We start from the raw sequence: 23,346 nt of genomic DNA on the forward strand, positions 1-23,346 counted from the left end.
CGCCGCACTGTCGGAGGAGCAGTACTGAGGGAGCGCCGCACTGTCGGAGGGGCAGTACTGAGGGAGCGCCGCACTGTCGGAGGGGCAGTACTGAGGAAGCACCGCACTGTCGGAGGGGCAGTACTGAGGAAGCACCGCACTGTCGGAGGGGCCGTCTTGCGGATGAGACATTAAACCGAGGCCCCCTTTGCCCTCTCAGATGAACGTAAAAGATCCCATGGTCACTATTTGGAAGAAGAGCAGGGGGAATTCTCCCCGGTGTCCTGGGACAATATTTATCCCTCAGTCAACATCAGTAAAAAGAGATTATCTGGTTATTATCACATTGCTGTCCTGTGTTTCCTACATTACAACAGCGACTACATTGCAAAAAGTCCTTCATTGGGTGTGAAGCGCTTTGGGACGTCCTGAGGTGGTGAAAGGTGCTGGAGAAACACAAATCTTCCTTCTTTCTCCCTCGTTCTTTCAATCTCAGTGTGGGTCCTGTATGATCAGCCTCGGTATGTTTCTCAAAAAAGACATATTTAATAGTTCATGTGGCTTCATATCAGCGTAGCCCTTGCACCAGTTTCCTGACGAGGTTGAGAGTTTAACGCGTGATGCAGCAAGAACTTTCGGATGAGACGTTAAACCTCTTGGGCAGATGGAAAAGATCCCACGGCCACTATTTCGAAGAAGAGCAGGGGGAGTTCTCCCCGGTGTCCTGGGGTAAATATTTATCCCTCAATCAACATCAATTTAAAAAAAAAACAGATGATATATCTGGGTATTGTCACATTGCTGTTGTGGGATCTTGCTGTGCGCAAATTGGCTGCCGCAGTTTCCTGCATTACAACAGTGGCTACCCTTCAAAAAAAAAAAGTACTTCATTGAGTGTGAAGCGCTCTGGGACGTCCTGAGGTGGTGTAAGGCGCTGAAGAAATGCGAGTCTTTCTTTCACACTAAGGGGAGATTGCTAAAAGATTCTGAATAGAACGATGGATTCCCACAAGCAAGGCCTGCAGTCATATTGACAATTTTGCAGCGGTGCAGTTATTCTGGGTGTGCAGTATAACTGCAGTCAGGTCACAATCCGATTGTGTGGAGTACAGGGAACACAGTGCGAAGCTGGGTTTACAATACAGTATACTGGCCTTGCATCTTGTACCCGCTACTCACCTCTTCAAATTCATCCACTTTGAACAGGTTTGGAACTTCTCCCGAGCTCAGGATATTATTAATATCTTCCAAGAAGGACTCTTCAACCAACTGGGTGTCCGCAAACAGGAACATTGTCGGGTTATTTTGAACTCCTGCCTCGCGGTAGATTTTCTTCAGGTCTACAAAGATACAGTTGAGTTCAGTCAGCAGAAATGATTTTTTATGCTTAATTCCCTCTCCAGTTCCCACCTTCTCTCCTCAAGCCATGAGGTGCTGGGTGCCATCTCGTGCGCCGCCCAAGTGACCACTCTTTTGTGCGAGAGCCGAGACGGCGGAGGGCACCACGCTCACCCTATCCAGCTGTAGCCGGAGGGCCTGCTGCGACGGCTTCTCTGCCCGTCCCCACACCGTTACTTCTGGTGTCCCCCAAGGATCTATCTTTGGCCCCCTTTTTATTTTTCATCTAAATATTGCCTCTCGACGACATCATCCGAAAACACAGCGTTGGGTTCCACATGTATGCTGACGATACCCAGCTCTACCTCACTGCCACTTCTCTCGACCCCTTCCACTGCCTCTGTGTTCTCAGATTGCCTGTCCAGCATCCAGTCCCGGGTGAGCAGAAATGTCCTCCAATTAAACATGGGGAAGCCCAAAGCCACTGTCTTCGGCCCCCACCACAAACTCCATTCCCTAGCCACCACCTCCATCCCTCTCCCTAGCCACCAACTCAGGCTGAATCAGGCTGTTCGCAAATCCCTCCATGGCCCTCACTCCTCCCTCCTCCAGCCCTACAACCCTCCGAGATCTCTGCGTCACTCCAACTCTGGTGAAGGAATAGCCATGATTCAGAGAAATACACAATACCATGAACAGATTTCTAATATTATTAATACATGATATACCGGAGACTTTGGTTTATCCGGAGGTTGTATGTCCGGAAACCTCGATCTACCGGCAGAAATCAGGAGCCATTTTGTTAGGTTTTTTTTCTTCTCGTGGCTTTTTTTTCCCAACAGTCAGGCTCTGGAAAGTCTCTTTGAAGCTGGTGCTAAGCTACAGAGACGCTTCCAAGGTACGGGCCGACTGTTTAGAAGCTGTTGCTAAGCAACAGTGTTTGTTGTCAGATACGGAGATGAAAACCTCTATATGCTTCAACATTAACGCTGGTATGTCCGGCAGTTTTGATAGATCGGCAACAGCTCGGTCCCGTCGGTGCCGGATATCACAAAGTTTCCTGTACTGGGTTTAAAAATCTAAAGCCTCGGAGACACAAGCTGTAAAGCCTCGGAGACACAGGCTGCAAACAGAAATACAGGTTTCTGAGGTAAAGATCAGTTGATAACAAAGTTGTAAACAAGCTTTGAAATGGGAATTAGTTAAATATACTAAAACAATGAAAGATTGAAGCAAACCATTGGTGCTTCCGAAAGGTCTACAGTTTGCAACCAACACAATGAGAATGCCCAGTTTAAAGTGTTAAGAGCTACCACGTGAAACAGAAATATAAACATTAAAAGAACCATGTGCCTTTGAAAACATGACATCAAGTAAAGAAACACCTGCTGGTCAAATAGTTTTATGTTAAACTTGGGAGACAGGAACCATAAGCTTAAGGGGGAAAAATTCAGTTGCTTGCGCCTCCCGTTAGCGCCTTAAGAGGGCGCCAATTGCGGCGCAAAGCAACTAGAGGCCGGGCGCAGCGATGTTTGTGCCGCTCGTGAAATTAACTAGACATTTTGCGGCAGCGCTAAACACTTCCGCCAAGATCTCCTGCGCCGGCAGATCGTGACGTCATTCGAGTGCGCAACGCCCCGGACCGGATATTGAGTGGCGCCCCCTGCCTTACCGACTGCTGCTAGCAACGACAGGTTGAGGGGAGCGTTATGCTGTCAGGAAGGGACTAGGGGAGCACTATTTAAAGGCAGCCGCTTCCTGCCTTTTTTTGTCGGTGACATTTTTGCACCACGCATTCTGAGAGAGAGAGAGAGAGAGAGAGAGAGACTTCTGGAGAGATTCAACGCTATGTGAAGGAGTTTTGAATGCTGAGCAGCACTTTGCAGGTTTATTTTGATTTGCCCTTCCTTGCTTTGCCAGCACTCTGAGGTAGCGCCTCACTCCTCGGCGTTTGCGCCTTAAGACAGGTGTGAAGCGCCTGATTTAGCGCTCCAATCACCTCCAGGGGCGATAAAAGCCAAGTTTGCTGTCGGAGGCAATAATTAGCGCCATGCGCTGAACTTTGCGCACGGCCGACAACGGCACCCCAAAAGGGGCGAAACTGAATTTTCCCCCTAAATATGCAACCAATTGAGATAGCTAGAAAACAAGTAAACACACAGTTAAAGTGGTTTTGATTTACATATTGTAAATACAATACCAACAAGAAGGCTTTGAAAATATGACTTCAATAGAGACACCAAGCAATTGCATTGTGTTTGTATTGAACTTGGAGCAGTAAGGAGAGTCACAATGTCTGCTAAAAACCAGTAAAGCCAATATTAAGAATTGAATGAAAGCATTTTGTAAGAATGACATCAAACAGAAACCACTGCTGTCATTGTTTTTATGATGGTTTTTGGAACACCTAAAGGTAGAGAAATAATTATGCATGCAATAGTTGAATTGATAGTAAGATAGAAAGCATTCAAACAGAGGTATCAATAAAGACAATCAGCTGACATCAGCAGAGAACATCAAAGAAGAAACCACTGCCAAAAGAGTATAAAACATAGACCTTTTCAACAGAAAGGCAGAACTCGCTGAATGGGCAAAGCATTTCTCAACTCTTCAGAGGCATCTCTGAAAGTCTTTAACTATGAGTCTTGGGAAGTCAAAGTAATTGATATTGGTGGATGTTCTGGATTTAGAAATAAGTAAGAAATAAGAAATGTAACGAAGTAAAGATTTGAGAATAAGGATCTCTGAGAAATAAGAAATGTAAGTTAATTGTATTTTGAATTGTTAATGATGGGGAATTACAGACCGGTAAGCCTGACATCGGTAGTGGGGAAAATGCTAGAGTCCATTATAAAAGATGTAATAGCAGAGCACTTGGAAAACAGTGACAGGATCGGACAAAGTCAACATGGATTTACAAAAGGTAAATCATGTTTGACTAATCTACTGGAGTTTTTTGAGGATGTAACTGGTAAAATAGATAAGGGAGAACCAGTGGATGTGGTGTATTTGGACTTTCTGAAGGCTTTTGATAAGGTCCCGCATAAGAGATTAGCGTGTAAAGTTAAGGCACATGGGATTGGGGGCAAGGTATTGACTTGGATAGAGAACTGGCTGGCAGACAGAAAGCAAAGAGTTGGTATAAACGGGTCTTTTTCCGAGTGGCAAGCAGTGACTAGTGGGGTACCGCAGGGATCAGTCCTTGGGCCCCAGCTATTCACAATATATATTAATGATCTAGACAAGGGAACTAGATGTAATATCTCCAAATTTGCAGACAACACAAAGCTGGGTGGGTGTGTGTGCTGCGAGGAGGATGCCGAGAAACTCCAGGATGATTTGGACAGGTTGGGTGATTGGGCAAAAACATGGCAGATGCAATATAACGTGGATAAATGCGAGGTTATCCACTTTGGTGGCAAAAACAGGAAGGCAGATTATTATCTGAATGGCAATAGATTGGGAGAAGGGGAAGTGCAACGAGACCTGGGTGTCCTTGTGCACCAGTCGCTGAAGGTAAGCATGCAGGTGCAGCAGACGGTTAAGAAGGCAAATGGTATGTTGGCCTTCGTAGCGAGAGGATTCGAGTACAGGAACAAGGATGTCTTACTGCAGTTGTACAGGGCCTTGGTGAGACCACATCTTGAGTATTGTGTGCAGTTTTGGTCGCCTTATCTGAGGAAGGATGTTCTTGCCATGGAAGGAGTTCAGCGAAGATTCACCAGACTGATACCTGGGATGGCAGGAATGACGTATGAGGAGAGATTGGGTCGATTGGGCTTGTACTCGCTGGAGTTTAGAAGAATGAGAGGGGATCTCATTGAAACTTATAAAATTCTAACAGGACTGGACAGACTAGATGCAGGAAGGATGTTCCCGATGGTCGGGGAGTCCAGAACCAGGGGTCACAGTCTAAGGATAAGGGGTAAGCCATTTAGGACAGAAATGAGGAGGAATTTCTTCACCCAGAGAGTGGTGAACCTGTGGAATTCTCTACCACAGAAGGCAGTAGAGCCCAATACATTAAATATATTCAAGAAGGAGTTGGATATATTTCTTAAGGCTAAAGGGATCAAGGGATATGGGGAGAAGGCAGGGACAGGGTACTGAATTTGGATGATCAGCTATGATCGCATTGAATGGCGGAGCAGGCTCGAGGGGCCGAATGGCCTACTCCTGCTCCTATCTTCTATGTTTTTTCTATGTTTAATGTTGTGACTGATTCAACAGATGTTAACTCAATGTCGGCTCTTAAAATAAAACTATATGGCCTAGAAATTCGGTGGCGCCCCGTTTGGGGTGCCACGCTCGCCTGGGCGCTGGAAGTACCGCCCTGGAAGGAGCCACGAGCGCCAGCCGGAAATTCAGTTTCAGCGCCCCAAACGGAAGCGGGGCGCTGCTCGAGGCGTCCCGCATCCCTCTTGGGGCGCTGCAACTGAAAATCGCAGCGCAACGTGCTGCAGCGGCACACGGTGCGGCATGGCGCGCTGCTGTACTGCAGGCCTTCCTCCCCTTCTTAAAGGGGAGGGGCCTGCTGCAGCGCGATCAGAGATCGCGAGTGCCGGCAAAAGAGCCCGGCACCGAGGAGAAGTGCCGGGCTCTTGGAACACAGCCGGTACTGCCCGGGGCGGGGGGGGGCTCAGGAGGCCAGGGACGGCGGCGCGAAGAGGTGCTGGCAGGCGGCCAGCAAAAAAAATGGCCGCCCCCGCACCTCTACCACCACAGGTACACCCCCCTGAACCGGTCGCAAATTGCGACCGGCGTTACAGCGGGGGGCGCTACCAAATTTCGCGATCGGGGCGGTAGCGGGGTGCTGAGCACTCCGATGACGTCATCGGTGGCGGCGCAGTGCTACAGGCTAACGCCGCCATTAGCGCCCTGCTAAATTTCGCAGGAGGCGTGGCCAGTGGCACTAAACCCACTAAGTGCCCTCTTTGGGCGCTAACTGGTGGCGCAGCCCACCAAATTTCTAGGCCAATATTTTTAGAATTGTCGCAAAGAGTAATTCTGTATGAACTCGCGAACCCACAAATTCTGTACACTCTTTTGTAAGGAGTTGCAGAATTCTGGGGGGTATTCCGGACCCTCATAATATCCGGAAGGTTACAGTCTAGTTCAACTTATTAAAAGTACTATCTGGAGGACGGTAACATCTTCAGTCATTCCGTTCCTTTAGGGAGAGATAGCCTGAACCTTTAGACCCATTTAAGCGTCTTATGCAATTCGGCTATCTCTAACTTAAGTTGATGGTGAACGTCTGGGGAATACGCCTGACCTGGGATAGCTCAAAAGGGCTAGGACTGTAATTATCCCTTCACTCTGGCCCCTTGAGAATCCCCCTCCTTGCTTCACCCCACCATTGACGGCTGTGCCTTCACTCGTCTAAGTCGTAAGCTCTGGATTTCCCTCCCTACACACCTCTCCGCCTCTCTACCTCTCTCTCCTCCTTTAAGACACTCCTTAAAACCTACCTCTTTTACTAAGCTTTTGGTCACCTGTCCTAATATCTCCTTATGTGGCTCGGTGTCAAATTTTGTCTGATTTACGCTCCTGTGAAGCGTCCTGGGACATTTTACTACGTCAAAAGGCACTATATAAATGTATGTTGCTGTTATTATCACAATCACGTCCACACCCAACATGCGCTTTCCAGCGGTCGTCCCTAAATAGTAATCAGGAGCCAGAATCCTGGCACTCCAGGGACGCCATGGCCACTATTACCACCTTGGCTCAGCGGAGATGGATTGGCGCAGAGCACACCGGGACGTGCCTGGTCCACGTGGCTCAGTACCACACTGCTCGGTCCATTCAGCCACAGAGCCCTGCAGGAAGCTATGACAGGCTCTTTCTAAAAGAATTGAGACAAATTAAGGACATTAATATATATGGCTCAGTGGGCAGCACCCTCGCCTGAGTCAGAAGGTTGTTGGTTGAAGCCCTACTCCAGAGACTAGCGCACAAAAATCTAGGCTGTTAATCCCAGTGCAGAACTGAGGGAGCGCCGCACTGTTGCAGGGGCAGTACTGAGGGAGCGCCGCACTGTCGGAGGGGCGGTACTGAGGGAGCGCCGCACTGTCAGAGGGGCAGTACTGAGGGAGCGCCGCACTGTCGGAGGGGCAGTACTGAGGGAGCGCCGCACTGTCAGAGGGGCAGTACTGAGGGAGCGCCGCACTGTCGGAGGGTCAGTACTGAGAGCGCGCCGCACTGTCGGAGGGTCAGTACTGAGAGCGCGCCGCACTGTCGGAGGGGCAGTACTGAGGGAGCGCCGCACTGTCGGAGGGGCAGTACTGAGGGAGCGCCGCACTGTCGGAGGGGCAGTACTGAGGGAGCGCCGCACTGTCGGAGGGGCAATAATGAAGGAGCGCTGCACTGTCGGAGGGTCAGTACTGAGAGAGCGCCGCACTGTCGGAGGGGCAGTACTGAGGGAGAGCCGCACTGTCGGAGGGGCAGTACTGAGGGAGCGCTGCACTGTCGGAGGGGCAGTACTGAGGAAGCGCCACACTGTTGGAGGGGCAGTACTGAGGGAGCGCTGCACTGTCGGAGGGGCAGTACTGAGGAAGCGCCACACTGTTGGAGGGGCAGTACTGAGGGAGCGCCACACTGTTGGAGGGTCAGTACTGAAAGAGTGCCGCACTGTCGGAGGGGCAGTACTGAGAGAGTGCCGCACTGTCGGGGATGGGCAGTACTGAGAGAGTGCCGCACTGTCAGAGGGGCAGTACTGAGGGAGCGCCGCACTGTCGGAGGGTCAGTACTGAGGGAGCGCCGCACTGTCGGAGGGTCAGTACTGAGGGAGCGCCGCACTGTCGGAGGGGCAGTACTGAGGGAGCGCCGCACTGTCGGAGGGGCAGTACTGAGGGAGCGCCGCACTGTCGGAGGGGCAGTACTGAGGGAGCGCCGCATTGTCGGAGGGTCAGTACTGAGGGAGCGCCGCATTGTCGGAGGGTCAGTACTGAGAGCGCGCCGCACTGTCGGAGGGTCAGTACTGAGGGAGCGCCGCACTGTTGGAGGGTCAGTACTGAGAGAGTGCTGCACTGTTGGAGGGTCAGTTCTGAGAGAGAGCGCTGCACTGTTGGAGGGTCAGTTCTGAGAGAGTGCTGCACTGTCGGAGGGGCAGTACTGAGGGAGCGCTGCACTGTCGGAGGGGCAGTACTGAGAGAGTGCTGCACTTTCGGAGGGGCAGTACTGAAAGAGTGCCGCACTGTTGGAGGGGCAGTACTGAGAGAGTGCCGCACTGTCGGGGATGGGCAGTACTGAGAGAGTGCCGCACTGTCGGAGGGGCAGTACTGAGGGAGCGCTGCACTGTCGGAGGGGCAGTACTGAGGGAGCGTCGCACTGTTGGAGGGGCAGTACTGAGGGAGTGCCGCACTGTTGGCGGGGCAGTACTGAGGGAGCGCCGCACTGTCGGAGGGGCAGTACTGAGGAAGCGCTGCACTGTCAGAAGGGCAGTACTGAGGGAGCGCTGCACTGTCGGAGGGGCAGTACTGAGGGAGTGCTGCACTGTCGGAGGGGCAGTACTGAGGGAGCGCTGCACTGTCGGAGGGGCAGTACTGAGGGAGTGCTGCACTGTTGGAGGGGCAGTACTGAGGGAGCGCTGCACTGTCTGAGGGGCAGTACTGAGGGAGCGCCGCACTGTCGGAGGGGCAATAATGAAGGAGCGCTGCACTGTCCGAGGGGCAGTACTGAGAGCGCTGCACTGTCGGAGGTGCCGTCTTTCGGATGAGACATTAAACCGAGGCCCCGTCTGCCCTTTCAGGTGGTCGTAAAAGATCCCACGGCCACTATTTCGAAGAAGAGCAGGGGGAGTTCTTCCCGGTGCCCTGGGCCAATATTTATCCCTCAACCAACATCACTAAAAAACAAATCATCTTTCATTATCTCATTGCTGTTTGTGGGAGCTTGCTGTGCGCAAATTGGTTGCCGCGTTTCCCACATTACAACAGTGGCTACACTTCAAAAAGTCCTTCATTGGCTGTAAAGCGCTTTGGGACATCCTGAGGTGGTGAAAGGCGCTGGAGAAATGTGAGTTCTTTCTTCCTTTCTTTAGAATGCCAGCGAGAGGAAGACCTACCGTCTCTGAACTCCAGCTTCCGGTAGACCTTGGTAATTTCAATTCGATAGGTGTTGTAGAGGGAGATGAAGGCCGATAGCTGAGCTAGGCTCTGTCGTCCACTGCCCCCGATCCCCACCAACAGCATGTTCCCTCGCGGCTGACTGATCACCCTGATGATCCGCGTCACTAAGGAAGGAAGGCCAGAGAGCACAATCATAGAATCACAGAAATTTACAGCACAGAAGGAGGCCATTCGGCCCATCGTGTCCGTGCCGGCCGACAAAGAGCGATCCCGCCCTAATCCCACTTTCCAGCTCTCGGTCCGTAGCCCTGTCGGTTACGGCACTTCAAGTGCACATCCAAGTACTTTTTAAATGTGATGAGGGTTTCTGCCTCGACCACCCTTTCAGGCAGTGAGTTCCAGACCCCCACCACCCTCTGGGTGAAAAAATTTATCCTCAAATCCCCGCTAAACCTCCGACCAATTACTTTAAATCTATGCCCCCTGGTTATTGACCTCTCTGCTAAGGGAAATAGGTCCTTCCTACCCACTCTATCCAGCCCCCTCATCATTTTATACACCTTAATTAGATCTCCCCTCAGCCTCCTCTGTTCCAAAGAAAACAGCCAATCCAATCTTTCCTTGTAGCTAAAATTCCCCATTCCCGGCAACATCCTGGTAAATCTCCTCCGCATCCCCTCTAGTGCAATCACATCCTCCCTGTAATGTGGTGACCAGAACTGCACGCAGTATTCTAGCTGCGGCCTAACTAGTGTTTTATACAGTTCAAGCATAACCTCCCTGCTCTTATATTCTATGCCTCGGCTAATAAAGGCAAGTATCCCCTATGCCTTATTAACCACCTTATCTACCTGGCCTGCTACCTTCAGGGATCTGTGGACATGCACTCCAAGGTCCCTCTGATCCTCTACACTACTCAGTGTCCTACCATTTAATGTGTATTCCCTTGCCTTGTTAGCCCTCCTCAGATGCATTACCTCACACTTCTCCGGATTGAATTCCATTTGCCACTGTTCTGTCCACCTGACCAGTCCATTGATATCTTCCTGCAGCCTGCAGCTTCCTTCTTCATCATCAACCATACGGCCAATTTTTGTATCATCTGCAAACTTCTTTATCATACTTCCTACATTCAAGTCCAAATCATTGATATATACCACAAAAAGCAAAGGACCCAGTACTGAGCCCTGCGGAACCCCACTGGAAACAGCCTTCCAGTCACAAAAAACACCCTTCGACCATTACCCTTTGTTTCCTGCCTCTGAGCCAATTTTGGATCCAACTTGCCACTTTGCCTTGGATCCCATGGGCTTTTACTTTCGTGACCAGTCTGCTATGTGGGACCTTAGCAAAAGCCTTGCTAAAATCCATATAGGCTACATCAAACGCACTACCCTCATCGACCCTCGTTACCTCCTCAAAAAATTCAATCAAGTTAGTCAGACACGACCTTCCCTTAACAAATCCATGCTGCCTGTCCCTGATTAATCTGTTTCTTTCTAAATGAAGATTTATCCTGTCCCTCAGAATTTTTTCCAATAATTTTCCCACCACCGAGGTTAGGCTGACTGGCCTGTAATTACTCGGTCTATCCCTTTCTCCCTTTTTAAACAGAGGTACCATGTTAGCAATCCTCCGGCACCACACCTGTAGCCAGAGAGGATTGGTAAATGGTCAGAGCCTCTGCTATTTCCTCTCTTACTTCTCTTAACAGTCTGGGATACATTTCATCTGGGCCTGGGGATTTATCCACTTTCAAAAATGCTAAACCCCTTAATACTTCCTCTTTCACCATGTTTATTTCATCTAATATTTCACACTCCTCCAGACGCAAAGTATTCATTAAGAACCATACCCATGTCTTCCGCCTCCCCACACAGGTTACCTTTATGGTCCCCAATAGGCCCTACTCTTACTTCAGTTATCCTCTTGCTCTTAATGTATTTATAAAACATCTTTGGGTTTTCCTTGATTTTACTTGCCAATATTTTTTCATGCTCTCTCTTTGCTTTCCTAATTTCCTTTTCAATTTCATCCCTGCACTTTCTACACTCCTCTAGGGTTCCTGCAGTACTGAGCCCTCGGTATCTGTCACAAGCTTCCCTTTTTTTCTTTATCCTACCCTGTATGCCCCTTGACATCCAGGGAGCTCTAGGTTTGTTAGTCCCATCCTTTTTCTTTAAGGGAATGCACTTGCTCTGAACCCTCACTATCTCCTCCTTGAATGCCTCCCACTGCTCTGACACTGATTTACCTTCAAGTTTCTGTCTCCAGTCCACTTTGGTTAAATCACATCTCAGCTTAGCAAAATTAGCTTTTTCCCAATTGATAACTTTTACTCCTGGTCTGTCCTCGTCCTTTTCCATAACTACCCTAAATCTAACTGAATTATGATCACTACCACCAAAATGCTCTCCCACTGATGCCCAGCTTCATTCCCTAAAACTAGGTCCAGAACCGACCCCCTCTTATAATTATATAATCACCAGGGAAGTGGTACTGAGCAAATTGTTGGAGCTGCGGGCTGACAAGTCCCCGGGTCCTGATGGACTTCATCCTAGGGTCTTAAAAGAAGTAGCTAGTGAGATAGTTGATGCGTTGGTTTTAATTTTCCAAAATTCCCTCGATTCGGGGAAGGTTCCATTAGATTGGAAAATAGCAAATGTAACTCCTTTATTCAAAAAGGGAGGGAGACAGAAAACAGGAAACTACAGGCCAGTTAGCTTAACATCTGTCATAGGGACAGTATTAAAAACGTTATAGCTGGGCATTTAGAAAAGTTCAAAGTAATCAGGCAAAGTCAACATGGTTTTGTGCAAGGGAAACCATGTTTAACCAATTTATTGGAGTTCTTTGAGAAAGTAACATGCGCTGTGGATAAAGAGGAACCGGTGGATGTACTGTACTTAGATTTCCAGAAGGCATTTGATAAGGTGCCACATCAAAGGTTATTGCGGAAAATAAAAGCTCATGGTGTAGGGGGCAACACATTGGCATGGATAGAAGATTGGCTAGCTAACAGGAAACAGAGAGTAGGCATAAATGGGTCATTTTCTGATTGGCAAGATGTAACAAGTGGTGTGCCACAGGGATCAGTGCTGGGGCCTCAACATTTTACAATTTATATAACTGACTTGGATGAAGGGACTGAAGGTATGGTTGCTGAATTTACTGATGACACAAAGATAGGTAGGAAAGTAAATTGTGAAGAGGACATAAGGAGGCTACAAAGGGATATAGATAAGTTAAGTGAGTGGGCAAAGATCTGGCAGATGGAGTATAATGTGGGAAAATGTGAAGTTGTCCATTTTGGCAGGAAGAATAAAGCAGCATATTATCTAAATGGTGAGAGATTGCAGAGCTCTGAGATGCAGAGGGATCTGGGTGTCCTAGTGCATGAATCACAAAAGGTTACTATGCAGGTACAGCAAGTAATTAGGAAAGCTAATAGAATGTTATTGTTTATTGCGAGGGGAATTGAATACAAAAGTAGGGAGGTTATGCTTCAGTTGTTTAGGGCTAATTGATGGGAAATAAATGGGGTTAAAGTCCTTTCCCTGTTGCTTAGGATGTTTTGCTCCATCCAATACTGTATCAGCAGTAAAGCAGTGCGAGACGCTGGAGTAATTTGCATCAGTTACCGTGTTCGATGGCGTCTTTGAACAGGACAAGGTCCATTGGCACCACCCCGGGGGTGGAGTTATACTCAGACAGCTGGGCCTCCATGTACGTTTTCAGAACCTTGAAGTTTGTTAGGTCTTCGTATACGTCTCCTCGCATGAAGTCGCCTGGCAAAAGAGAGACAGCCCCGTTAAACCACGGCCCACTTGTAGGAGAGCTGCCCGTGGAGTGGGGGCCAGGGGACGGGAGAGGAGGCCGGGGGTCGTGAGGCTGGGCTGGTGGGAGAGGATGAAGGAGGCGGGGGGGCGTAGAGGTGGCTGGGGTGGTCGGGAAAAGAGGCTGAGGGGGGGGGGGGTCCAGGAGTGGAGGCTAGGGGTCGGGAGAGGAGCCTGGAGGGGTCCAGAGAGGAGGCGGTGCCTCAGGAGGCCGGGGGTGGGGGGGGGGTGAGTAGGGAGAGGAGGCCGGGGGCTGGTGGGGGGTGTGGAAGAGGAGTGGGTGGGGGGGTGAGGAGGCCGGGACAGGAGACAAGGTCGGGGGTTGGGAGAGGAGGCCAGTGGGGGTCGGTAGAGGAGGTCGGGGGTTGGAAGAGGAGGCCAGTGGGGATCGGTAGAGGAGGTCGGGGGTCGGGAGAGGAGGTCGGGGTCGGTAGAGGAGGTCGGGGGTCGGTAGAGGAAGTCGGGGGTTGGGAGAGGGGGCCAGTGGGGGTCGGTAGAGGAGGTCACGGGTTGGGAGGGGAGGCCAGTGGGGGTCGGTAGAGGAGGTCGGGGGTCAGTAGAGGAGGTCGGGGGTTGGGAGAGGAGGTCGGGGGTCGGTAGAGGAGGTCAGAGGTCGGGAGAGGAGGCCAATGGGGGCCGGTAGAGGAGGTCGGGGGTTGGGAGAGGAGGTCGGGGGTCAGTAGAGGAGGTTGGGGGTCAGTAGAGGAGGTTGGGAGTCGGGAGAGGTCGTCGGGGGTCGGTAGAGGTCGGTAGAGGAGGCCAGTGGGGGTCGGTAGAGGAGGTCGGGGGTCAGTAGAGGAGGCCAGTGGGGGTCGGTAGAGGAGGTCGGGAGAGGAGGCCAGTGGGGGTTGGTAGAGGAGGTCGGGGGTCAGGAGAGGAGGCCAGTGGGGGTCGGTAGAGGAGGTCGGGGGTCGGTAGAGGAGGTCGGGGGTTCGGTAGGAGGTCAGGGGTCAGTAGAGGAGGTCGGGGGTCGGGAGAGGAGGTCGGGGTCGGTAGAGGAGGTCGGGAGAGGAGGTCGGGGGTCGGGAGAGGAGGTCGGGGGTAGGGAGAGGAGGCCAGTGGGGGTCGGTAGAGGAGGTCGGGGGTCAGGAGAGGAGGCCAGTGGGGGTCGGTAGAGGAGGTCGGGGGTCGGTAGAGGAGGTCGGGGGTTCGGTAGGAGGTCGGGGGTCGGGAGAGGAGGTTGGCGTCGGTAGAGGAGGTCGGGGGAGGAGGTCGGGGGTCGGGGGTAGGGAGAGGAGGCCAGTGGGGGTCGGTAGAGGAGGTCGGGGGTCAGGAGAGGAGGCCAGTGGGGGTCGGTAGAGGAGGTCGGGGGTCGGTAGAGGAGGTCGGGGGTTCGGTAGGAGGTCGGGGGTCAGTAGAGGAGGTTGGGGGTCGGGAGAGGAGGTCGGGGTCGGTAGAGGAGGTTGGGGGTCGGAAGAGGAGGTCGGGGGTCGGTAGAGGAGGTCGGGGGTCGGGAGAGGAGGTCGGGTCGGGAGAGGAGGCCAGTGGGGGTCGGTAGAGGAGGTTGGGGGTTGGGAGAGGAGGTCGGTAGAGGTCATCGGGGGTCAGTGGAGGAGGTCGGGGGTCGGGAGAGGAGGTCGGGGGTCAGTAGAGGAGGTCGGGGGTTGGTAGAGGAGGCCAGTGGGGATCGGTAGAGGATGTCCGGGGTCGGGAGAGGTCGTCGGGGGTCGGGAGAGGAGGTCGGGAGAGGAGGTCGGGAGTCGGTAGCGGAGGCCAGTGGGGGTCGGTAGAGGAGGTTGGGGGTTGGGAGAGGAGGTCGGAGGTCGGGAGTCGGTAGAGGAGGCCAGTGGGGGTCGGTAGAGGTCGTCGGGGGTCAGTAAAGGAGGTCGGGGTCGGTAGAGGAGGTCGGGGGTCGGGAGAGGAGGTCGGGGGTCGGGAGAGGAGGCCAATGGGGGTCGGGAGAGGAGGTCGGGGTCGGTAGAGGAGGTTGGGGGTCGTTACAGGAGGTCGGGAGTGGAGGTCGGGGGTCGGTACAGGAGGTCGGGGGTCGGGAGTGGAGGTCGGTACAGGAGGTCGGGAGTGGAGGTCGGGGGTCGGTACAGTAGGTCGGGGGTCGGGAGAGGAGATCAGGGCGCGCTGGGTGTGGGGTTGGGTGAGGAGGTGGTGAGATTTTGTTAAATGTGAGGTCGGGAGAAACACCCCTGCCCCTGAATGTAAGAATGTAAGAAACCTGCCTTGTAGGTTGTAGGTGATGCCAAGGTTTGGTTTTGTGCAGCCAGCGCCGACTGCCTCAGACCAAACCAATGATGCCACGAGGGCCTGAAACAGGTGCTAGGCCCGTTATCTGCATGTGCAGAGAGCCTATCATCAGCTTCAGGCCTGGGCGAAAAGGACGCCTATTTTTTTTCCTTCCCCAACATAGCGGCCGCTGCACATCTGGCCAGAAATGTTGCCCGTCATCTCATGGGGTAACGGGCCAGTCAGCGCTCAAATGTATCGGCCAATGACTCTGGCAGCATGTGCCGTCAAAGCCCCCGCTTCAAATATTGATTTTTTTTTAAATCACCTTCCTGATATTGATCCAATATTAGCCTCGTGTCCAGCACGCATCCAAGTGACAACTCTAAGTGACACACCTTAAACCATCGCACTTTCTCACGTTCGCAAAGTGTGCATTGCATTTGCGCCTGATGGGTCAAGTGATGTAACACAAACCAGCGACAGATCACAAAGAAGCATGAAAGCCCATCATTCCGAGCTGGCTAAGCTGGCCTCTTCCCAAGGACTTCAGGATATACCTCCTCCTTCTTCGTGGGCAGTCCCTCGGAACCGAGGATGACTTGCTTCCACATTAAAAATGAGTTCTCAGGTGAATGATGAGTCCAATGCGGGACCTACAGTCTCTGTCACAGGTGGGGCAGACGGTGGTTGAAGGGGCGGGTGGGTGGGGTGCTTGGGTTGACGTGCGCTCCTTGCGCTTGGCTTCCGCTTGCTCCCGGCGAAGAGACTCAAGGTGTTCGGCGTCTTCCCAGATGCTTCTCCTCCACTTTGTGCGGTCTTGGGCCAGGGATTCCCAGGTGTTGGTGGGGATGTTACACTTTTTCAAGGAAGCTTTGAGGGTGTCCTTGAAGCGTTTCCTCTGGCCACCTGGGGCTCTCTTGCCGTGCCAGAGTGCCGAGTAGAACGCTTGTTTTGGGAGTCTCGTATTGGGCATGCGGACGATGTGACTCGTCCATCGGAGCTGATCGAGCGTGGCCAAAGCTTCGATGCTGGGGATGTTGGCCTGAGCGAGAACACTGACGTTCGTGCGCCTATCCTGCCAATGGATTTTCAGGGTCTTGCGGAGGTATATAAGTAGGTATATCCTGTCAATCCATTGGCAGGATATAGCTACTTAGACTGTATGAGGAGAGATTGGGTCGATTAGGCTTATATTCGCTGGAGTTTAGAAGAATGAGAGGGGATCACATTGAAACTTATAAAATTCTAACAGGACTAGACACTCTAGATGCAGGAAGGATGTTCCCGATGGTCGGGGAGTCCAGAACCAGGGGTCACAGTCTAAGGATAAGGGGTAGGACATTTAGGACTGAGATGAGGAGGAATTTCTTCACCCAGAGAGTGGTGAACCTGTGGAATTCTCTACCACAGAAGGCAGTGGAGGCCAATTCATTAAATATATTCAAGAAGGAGTTAGATATATTTCTTAAAGCTGAAGGGATCAAGGGATATGGGGAGAAGGCAGGGACAGGGTACTGAATTTGGATGATCAGCCATGATCTCACTGAATGGTGGAGCAGGCTCGAGGGGCCGAATGGCCGACTCCTGCTCCTATCTTCTATGTTTCTATGTCTCCATAGGGATTACCCAAGCACTGACCTGAAAAGGGACAGAGCAAGTTAAACATAGATACAGCAAAGCACCTATACAACAAGCGATGGCACGTGCGTTATTTAAAATCACGAGCAGGAAACTCCATAGAATCCCTGAGACAGAGGAGCCACTCTTTATTTGAGTACAGTATATTGCTTTTATTTTAAATTTTGTACATCTACCCTTACCAAAGATGGGCGACTGCTTGTTTGGACAGAGGCTGTGGAAGGTCACGTCTAAGAAAGTGCCCAGCTTCTCATTCAGCAGCCCCACAAATATGTCCATGTCTTTATGATCCACGAACCGATCGGAAAATACCCTGCATCAACGAGACAGGAGAGGTTAACACGGCCTTTGATGACAGCAAAAAGGCACACGACCATGAGGATACCTCAAACATTCTGCTGACATACACCCGAGGATGTTGCAGGGAAAGTAACGGAAGCTTTAGTGAGGGGGGAGGGGGTGCGGACAAACCAGGAATGTACTGGATTCAGTCCTCACGGTTCATGCCGAGGTGGCTGAAAGCAGCTGGGGCCTCAGCATTCATGAAAGAAAGACTTGCATTTCTCCAGCGCCTTTCACCACCTCAGGACATCCCAAAGCGCTTTACAGCCAATGAAGTACTTTTTGAAGTGTGGTCACTGTTGTAATGTAGGAAACGCGGCAGCCAATTTGCGCACAGCAGGATTCCACAAACAGCAGTGTGATAATGACCAGATGTTTAAGACATGATTACTGAGGGATAAATATTGGCCAGGACACCGGGGACAACTCCCCTGCTTTTCGTCGAAATAGTGCCATGGGATCTTTTACGTCCACCTGAGAGGGGCCTCAGTTTAACGTCTCATCCAAAAGACGGCACTTCTGACAAGTGCAGCTCTCCCTCAGTACTGTCTCTCCGACAGTGCAGCGCTCCCTCAGTACTGCCCCTCCGACAGTGCGGCACTCCCTCAGTACTGCCCCTCCGACAGTGCGGCGCTCCCTCAGTACTGCCCCTCCGACAGTGCGGCGCTCCCTCAGTACTGCCCCTCCGACAGTGCGGCACTCCCTCAGTACTGCCCCTCCGACAGTGCGGCGCTCCTTCAGTACTGCCCCTCCGACAGTGCGGCGCTCCCTCAGTACTGCCCCTCCGACAGTGCGGCGCTCCCTCAGTACTGCCCCTCCGACAGTGCGGCGCTCCCTCAGTACTGCCCCTCCGACAGTGCGGCGCTCCCTCAGTACTGCCCCTCCGACAGTGCGGCGCTCCCTCAGTACTGCCCCTCCGACAGTGCGGCGCTCCCTCAGTACTGCCCCTCCGACAGTGCAGCACTCCCTCAGTACTGCCCCTCCGACAGTGCGGCGCTCCCTCAGTACTGCCCCTCCGACAGTGCGGCGCTCCCTCAGTACTGCCCCTCCGACAGTGCAGCACTCCCTCAGTACTGCCCCTCCGACAGTGCGGCGCTCCCTCAGTACCGCACTGGAGTGTCAGGCTAGACTTTTGTGCTGGAGTGGGATTTGAACTCACAACCTTCTGACTCAGAGGCGAAGGGGTTACCAACTGAGCCACAGCTGACACATGGGCGAGCGAGGGGGAAAATGCCAGGATTCCCACTCCTGATCGCGACCCAGTGAGGACAGGATGTGAGTGATGCCCCTGTCTTGATCCAATAGCCAGCTTAGCGCTCATAGTCAAGATTTTCACATGAAGAACTGGCACTCGGGTAATGGGGGCGGGGGAGGGAGGGAGGGTCACAGTGCCAATGGAACTGTACCCCAACAAAGAGTTGGGAGAAAAATGAGGAAAAAGTTAAGAAGGGAGATACCTGAAGCACTCATGGACCCACAGCCGGGCGATACTTGCTCTTGTGTCATGGTAGTGTTTGTGCACACGAAGCATCCCTTGGAAGACCTGTGGGCAGCAATCAAAACAGCAGCAACATTAAGTGCGAATAAGGGAGCTGGGGGCGGGTGTACCTCAGGGCTGGCTGGGCAGAAACTAACACGGACAGCTTCACCCATTCTTTTTGGCCAAATTTGTTCTCCTTCTTACCAGCAGTCCTCCGGTGTCTAAATGGTGAAAGATTGGGGAATGCAGATGCTCAAAGGGACCTGGGTGTCCTTGTACATGAGTCACTGAAAGTGAATGTGCAGGTGCAGCAAGCCATTAGGGATGCAAATGGTATGCTGGCCTTCATTACAAGAGGATTTGAGTACAGGAGTAAAGAAGTCTTATTCCAATTACAGGAAACTTTTTTATCCGGCACCGACGGGACCGGCATGGTGCCGGTTGATCAAAAAGTCCAGATTACAGAGAGGTATACTTACTAAGGTACGAGATCCAGGCGTCCCTGTTGCATGGCAACAGGTGCAGGAACCCCGGTTACATGGCCACAGATCCAGGCGTCCCTGTTGCATGGCAACAGGTGCAGGAGCCCCGGTTACCCGGCCACGGGTGCAGGAACCCCGGTTACACGGCCACAGATCCAGGAACCCCGGTTACACGGCCACAGATCCAGGCGTCCCTGTTGCATGGCAACAGGTGCAGGAGCCCCGGTTACACGGCCACAGATCCAGGAACCCCGGTTACACGGCCACAGATCCAGGAACCCCAGTTACACGGCCACTAATATGAAGTAAAACTTACCTGAACCTACTCCTGAATTTTGCCGGTTAAGAGAGATTTCCGGTTAGTTAGGTGCCGGTAAAAAGAGAGTTTCCTGTATATAGGGCCCTGGTGAGACCACACCTGGAGTATTGTGTACAATTTTGGTCTCCTTACCTAAGGAAGGATATACTTGCCATAGAGGGAGTGCAACGAAGGTTCACCAGATTGATTCCTGGGATGGGGGGATTGTCGTATGAGAGATTGAGTAAACTAGGCCTGTATTCTCTTGAATTCAGAAGAATGAGAGGGGATCTCATTGAAGCATACAAAATTATGACAGGGCTTGATAGGGTGAATGCTGGGAGAATGTTTCCCTTGGCTGGGGAGTCTAGAACCAGGGGCCACAGCCTCAGGATAAAGGGTCGGCCATTCAGGACTGAGATGAGAAGAAATTTCTTCACACAGAGGGTGGTGAATCTTTGGAATTCTCTACCCCAGAGGGCTGTGGAGGCTCAGTCATTGGGTATATTCAAAACAGAAGCCGATAGATTTCTGACTAGTAAGGGCATCAAGGGATATGGCAATAGGGCCGGTGAATGGAGTTGAGGTCGAAGATCAGCCATGATCTCATTGAATGGCGGAGCAGGCTCGAAGGGCCGAATGGCCGACTCCTGCCCCTATTTCTTATGTTCTTATGTCTCGATCAAGGGAGCATCCTTCTTGCAGGAGCCCAGAAAATAAATGCCAGTAGGTATTTGTTCACGGCGAGCATAACAGCTGGGTCCGATGTTGTCCTCACAACACTTTACACGGGCCCTTTCCTCACTCTTCGCATGGGCACTTTTCAGCAGGGGTCACCACTGTAAATTATGGCTGTTTGTTCTCCTCCCTAGCCCAGGGCGCTGACCTCTATACGAGCATACCCCTATTGGTGCACTGGCTGAGCTCTGACACAGCACAGGCTGAGATTCGAACTGAAGACATTCTGGTCGCTGTGGTTCAGTAATAGCACTGGGTGTTGGCTTTACCTGCAAGGCCAGCAGTGGGAGTGAGAAACACTGTCATGGTTTAAAAAAAACATACAGCATACGTCTCGACCATCAAATATCATAACCTGGTCACTGCTCGGCAAGTGAAATCCATTGCTGCTATAAAGGAAAACAGACTAGAGAGAATCCAAGCAGGTGGTGGGGGTGGGGGATGCAGAAGGAAAGGTGGGAAATATAAATATGAGAAGAGGGAGAAAGAATGTAAGAGAACAAGAGAGAGACTGGAGAGAAGGAGACTCGGGAGGACAGAGAGAGACTGGAGAGAAGGAGACTCGGGAGGACAGAGAGAGACTGGAGAGAAGGAGACTCGGGAGGACAGAGAGAGACTGGAGAGAAGGAGACTCGGGAGGACAGAGAGAGACTGGAGAGAAGGAGACTCGGGAGGACAGAGAGAGACTGGAGAGAAGGAGACTCGGGAGGACAGAGAGAGACTGGAGAGAAGGAGACTCGGGAGGACAGAGAGAGACTGGAGAGAAGGAGACTCGGGAGGACAGAGAGAGACTGGTGAGAAGGAGACTCGGGAGGACAGAGAGAGACTGGAGAGAAGGAGACTCGGGAGGACAGAGAGAGACTGGAGAGAAGGAGACTCGGGAGGACAGAGAGAGACTGGAGAGAAGGAGACTCGGGAGGACAGAGAGACTGGAGAGAAGGAGACTCGGGAGGACAGAGAGACTGGAGAGAAGGAGACTCGGGAGGACAGAGAGAGACTGGTGAGAAGGAGACTCGGGAGGACAGAGAGAGACTGGTGAGAAGGAGACTCGGGAGGACAGAGAGAGACTGGAGAGAAGGAGACTCGGGAGGACAGAGAGAGACTGGTGAGAAGGAGACTCGGGAGGACAGAGAGAGACTGGAGAGAAGGAGACTCGGGAGGACAGAGAGAGACTGGTGAGAAGGAGACTCGGGAGGACAGAGAGAGACTGGAGAGAAGGAGACTCGGGAGGACAGAGAGAGACTGGAGAGAAGGAGACTCGGGAGGACAGAGAGAGACTGGAGAGAAGGAGACTCGGGAGGACAGAGAGAGACTGGAGAGAAGGAGACTCGGGAGGACAGAGAGAGACTGGAGAGAAGGAGACTCGGGAGGACAGAGAGAGACTGGAGAGAAGGAGACTTGGGAGGACAGAGAGAGACTGGAGAGAAGGAGACTCGGGAGGACAGAGAGAGACTGGTGAGAAGGAGACTCGGGGGGACAGAGAGAGACTGGAGAGAAGGAGACTCGGGAGGACAGAGAGAGACTGGAGAGAAGGAGACTCGGGAGGACAGAGAGAGACTGGAGAGAAGGAGACTTGGGAGGACAGAGAGAGACTGGTGAGAAGGAGACTCGGGAGGACAGAGAGAGACTGGTGAGAAGGAGAGAAGGAGACTCGGGAGGACAGAGAGAGACTGGTGAGAAGGAGAGAAGGAGACTCGGGAGGACAGAGAGAGACTGGAGAGAAGGAGACTCGGGAGGACAGAGAGAGACTGGAGAGAAGGAGACTCGGGAGGACAGAGAGAGACTGGAGAGAAGGAGACTCGGGAGGACAGAGAGAGACTGGAGAGAAGGAGACTCGGGAGGACAGAGAGAGACTGGAGAGAAGGAGACTCGGGAGGACAGAGAGAGACTGGAGAGAAGGAGACTCGGGAGGACAGAGAGAGACTGGAGAGAAGGAGACTCGGGAGGACAGAGAGAGACTGGAGAGAAGGAGACTCGGGAGGACAGAGAGAGACTGGTGAGAAGGAGACTCGGGGGGACAGAGAGAGACTGGAGAGAAGGAGACTCGGGAGGACAGAGAGAGACTGGAGAGAAGGAGACTCGGGAGGACAGAGAGAGACTGGAGAGAAGGAGACTCGGGAGGACAGAGAGAGACTGGTGAGAAGGAGACTCGGGAGGACAGAGAGAGACTGGAGAGAAGGAGACTCGGGAGGACAGAGAGAGACTGGAGAGAAGGAGACTCGGGAGGACAGAGAGAGACTGGAGAGAAGGAGACTCGGGAGGACAGAGAGAGACTGGTGAGAAGGAGACTCGGGAGGACAGAGAGACTGGTGAGAAGGAGACTCGGGAGGACAGAGAGAGACTGGTGAGAAGGAGACTCGGGAGGACAGAGAGAGACTGGAGAGAAGGAGACTCGGGAGGACAGAGAGAGACTGGTGAGAAGGAGACTCGGGAGGACAGAGAGAGACTGGAGAGAAGGAGACTCGGGAGGACAGAGAGAGACTGGAGAGAAGGAGACTCGGGAGGACAGAGAGAGACTGGAGAGAAGGAGACTCGGGAGGACAGAGAGAGACTGGAGAGAAGGAGACTCGGGAGGACAGAGAGAGACTGGTGAAATGGGCAGATGAATTTAAATGCAGAGATGTGTGAAATGATGTATCTTGGAGGGAAGATTGTGGAGAGGCAATATAAACTAATTGGTATAATATTAAAGGGGGGTGCAGGAACAGAGAGGTCTGGGGGTTCACGTACAGAAATCTTTGAAGGTGGCAGCACAAGCAGATAGGAACCTAAGAAATAGGAGCAGGAGTCGGCCACACGGCCCCTCGAGCCTGCTCTGCCATTCAATAAGATCATGGCTGATCATCGACCACAACTCCACTTTCCCACCCGATCCCCATATCCCTTGATTCCCCATGAGTTCAAGAATCTACCTATCTCATTCTTGAATATACTCAATGACTGAGCATTCACAGCCCTTTGA

At 52.3% G+C, this 23,346-nt stretch overlaps 1 protein-coding gene across 1 annotated transcript in view; it reads right to left on the reverse strand.

Annotated features, from left to right (window-relative positions):
• The window catches only part of LOC147091125 (dynein axonemal heavy chain 2-like), a 138,808-nt gene that overhangs the window by 107,852 nt on the left and 7,610 nt on the right, over window positions 1-23,346 (reverse strand). The window contains exons 4-8 of the mRNA XM_085977590.1: window positions 18,844-18,929; window positions 17,227-17,357; window positions 13,031-13,177; window positions 9,386-9,553; window positions 1,159-1,319 (exon numbers count right to left, since the gene is read on the reverse strand). Of these exons, the coding sequence (XP_085833716.1) occupies window positions 1,159-1,319; window positions 9,386-9,553; window positions 13,031-13,177; window positions 17,227-17,357; window positions 18,844-18,929 (693 nt within the window). The remainder of the gene's footprint in view (window positions 1-1,158; window positions 1,320-9,385; window positions 9,554-13,030; window positions 13,178-17,226; window positions 17,358-18,843; window positions 18,930-23,346) is intronic.

This window comes from Somniosus microcephalus, unplaced genomic scaffold, assembly GCF_052327205.1.
Source record: "Somniosus microcephalus isolate GS21.2 unplaced genomic scaffold, FLI_Smic_1.0 unresolved_chr4, whole genome shotgun sequence".
Taxonomy (NCBI): domain Eukaryota; kingdom Metazoa; phylum Chordata; class Chondrichthyes; order Squaliformes; family Somniosidae; genus Somniosus; species Somniosus microcephalus.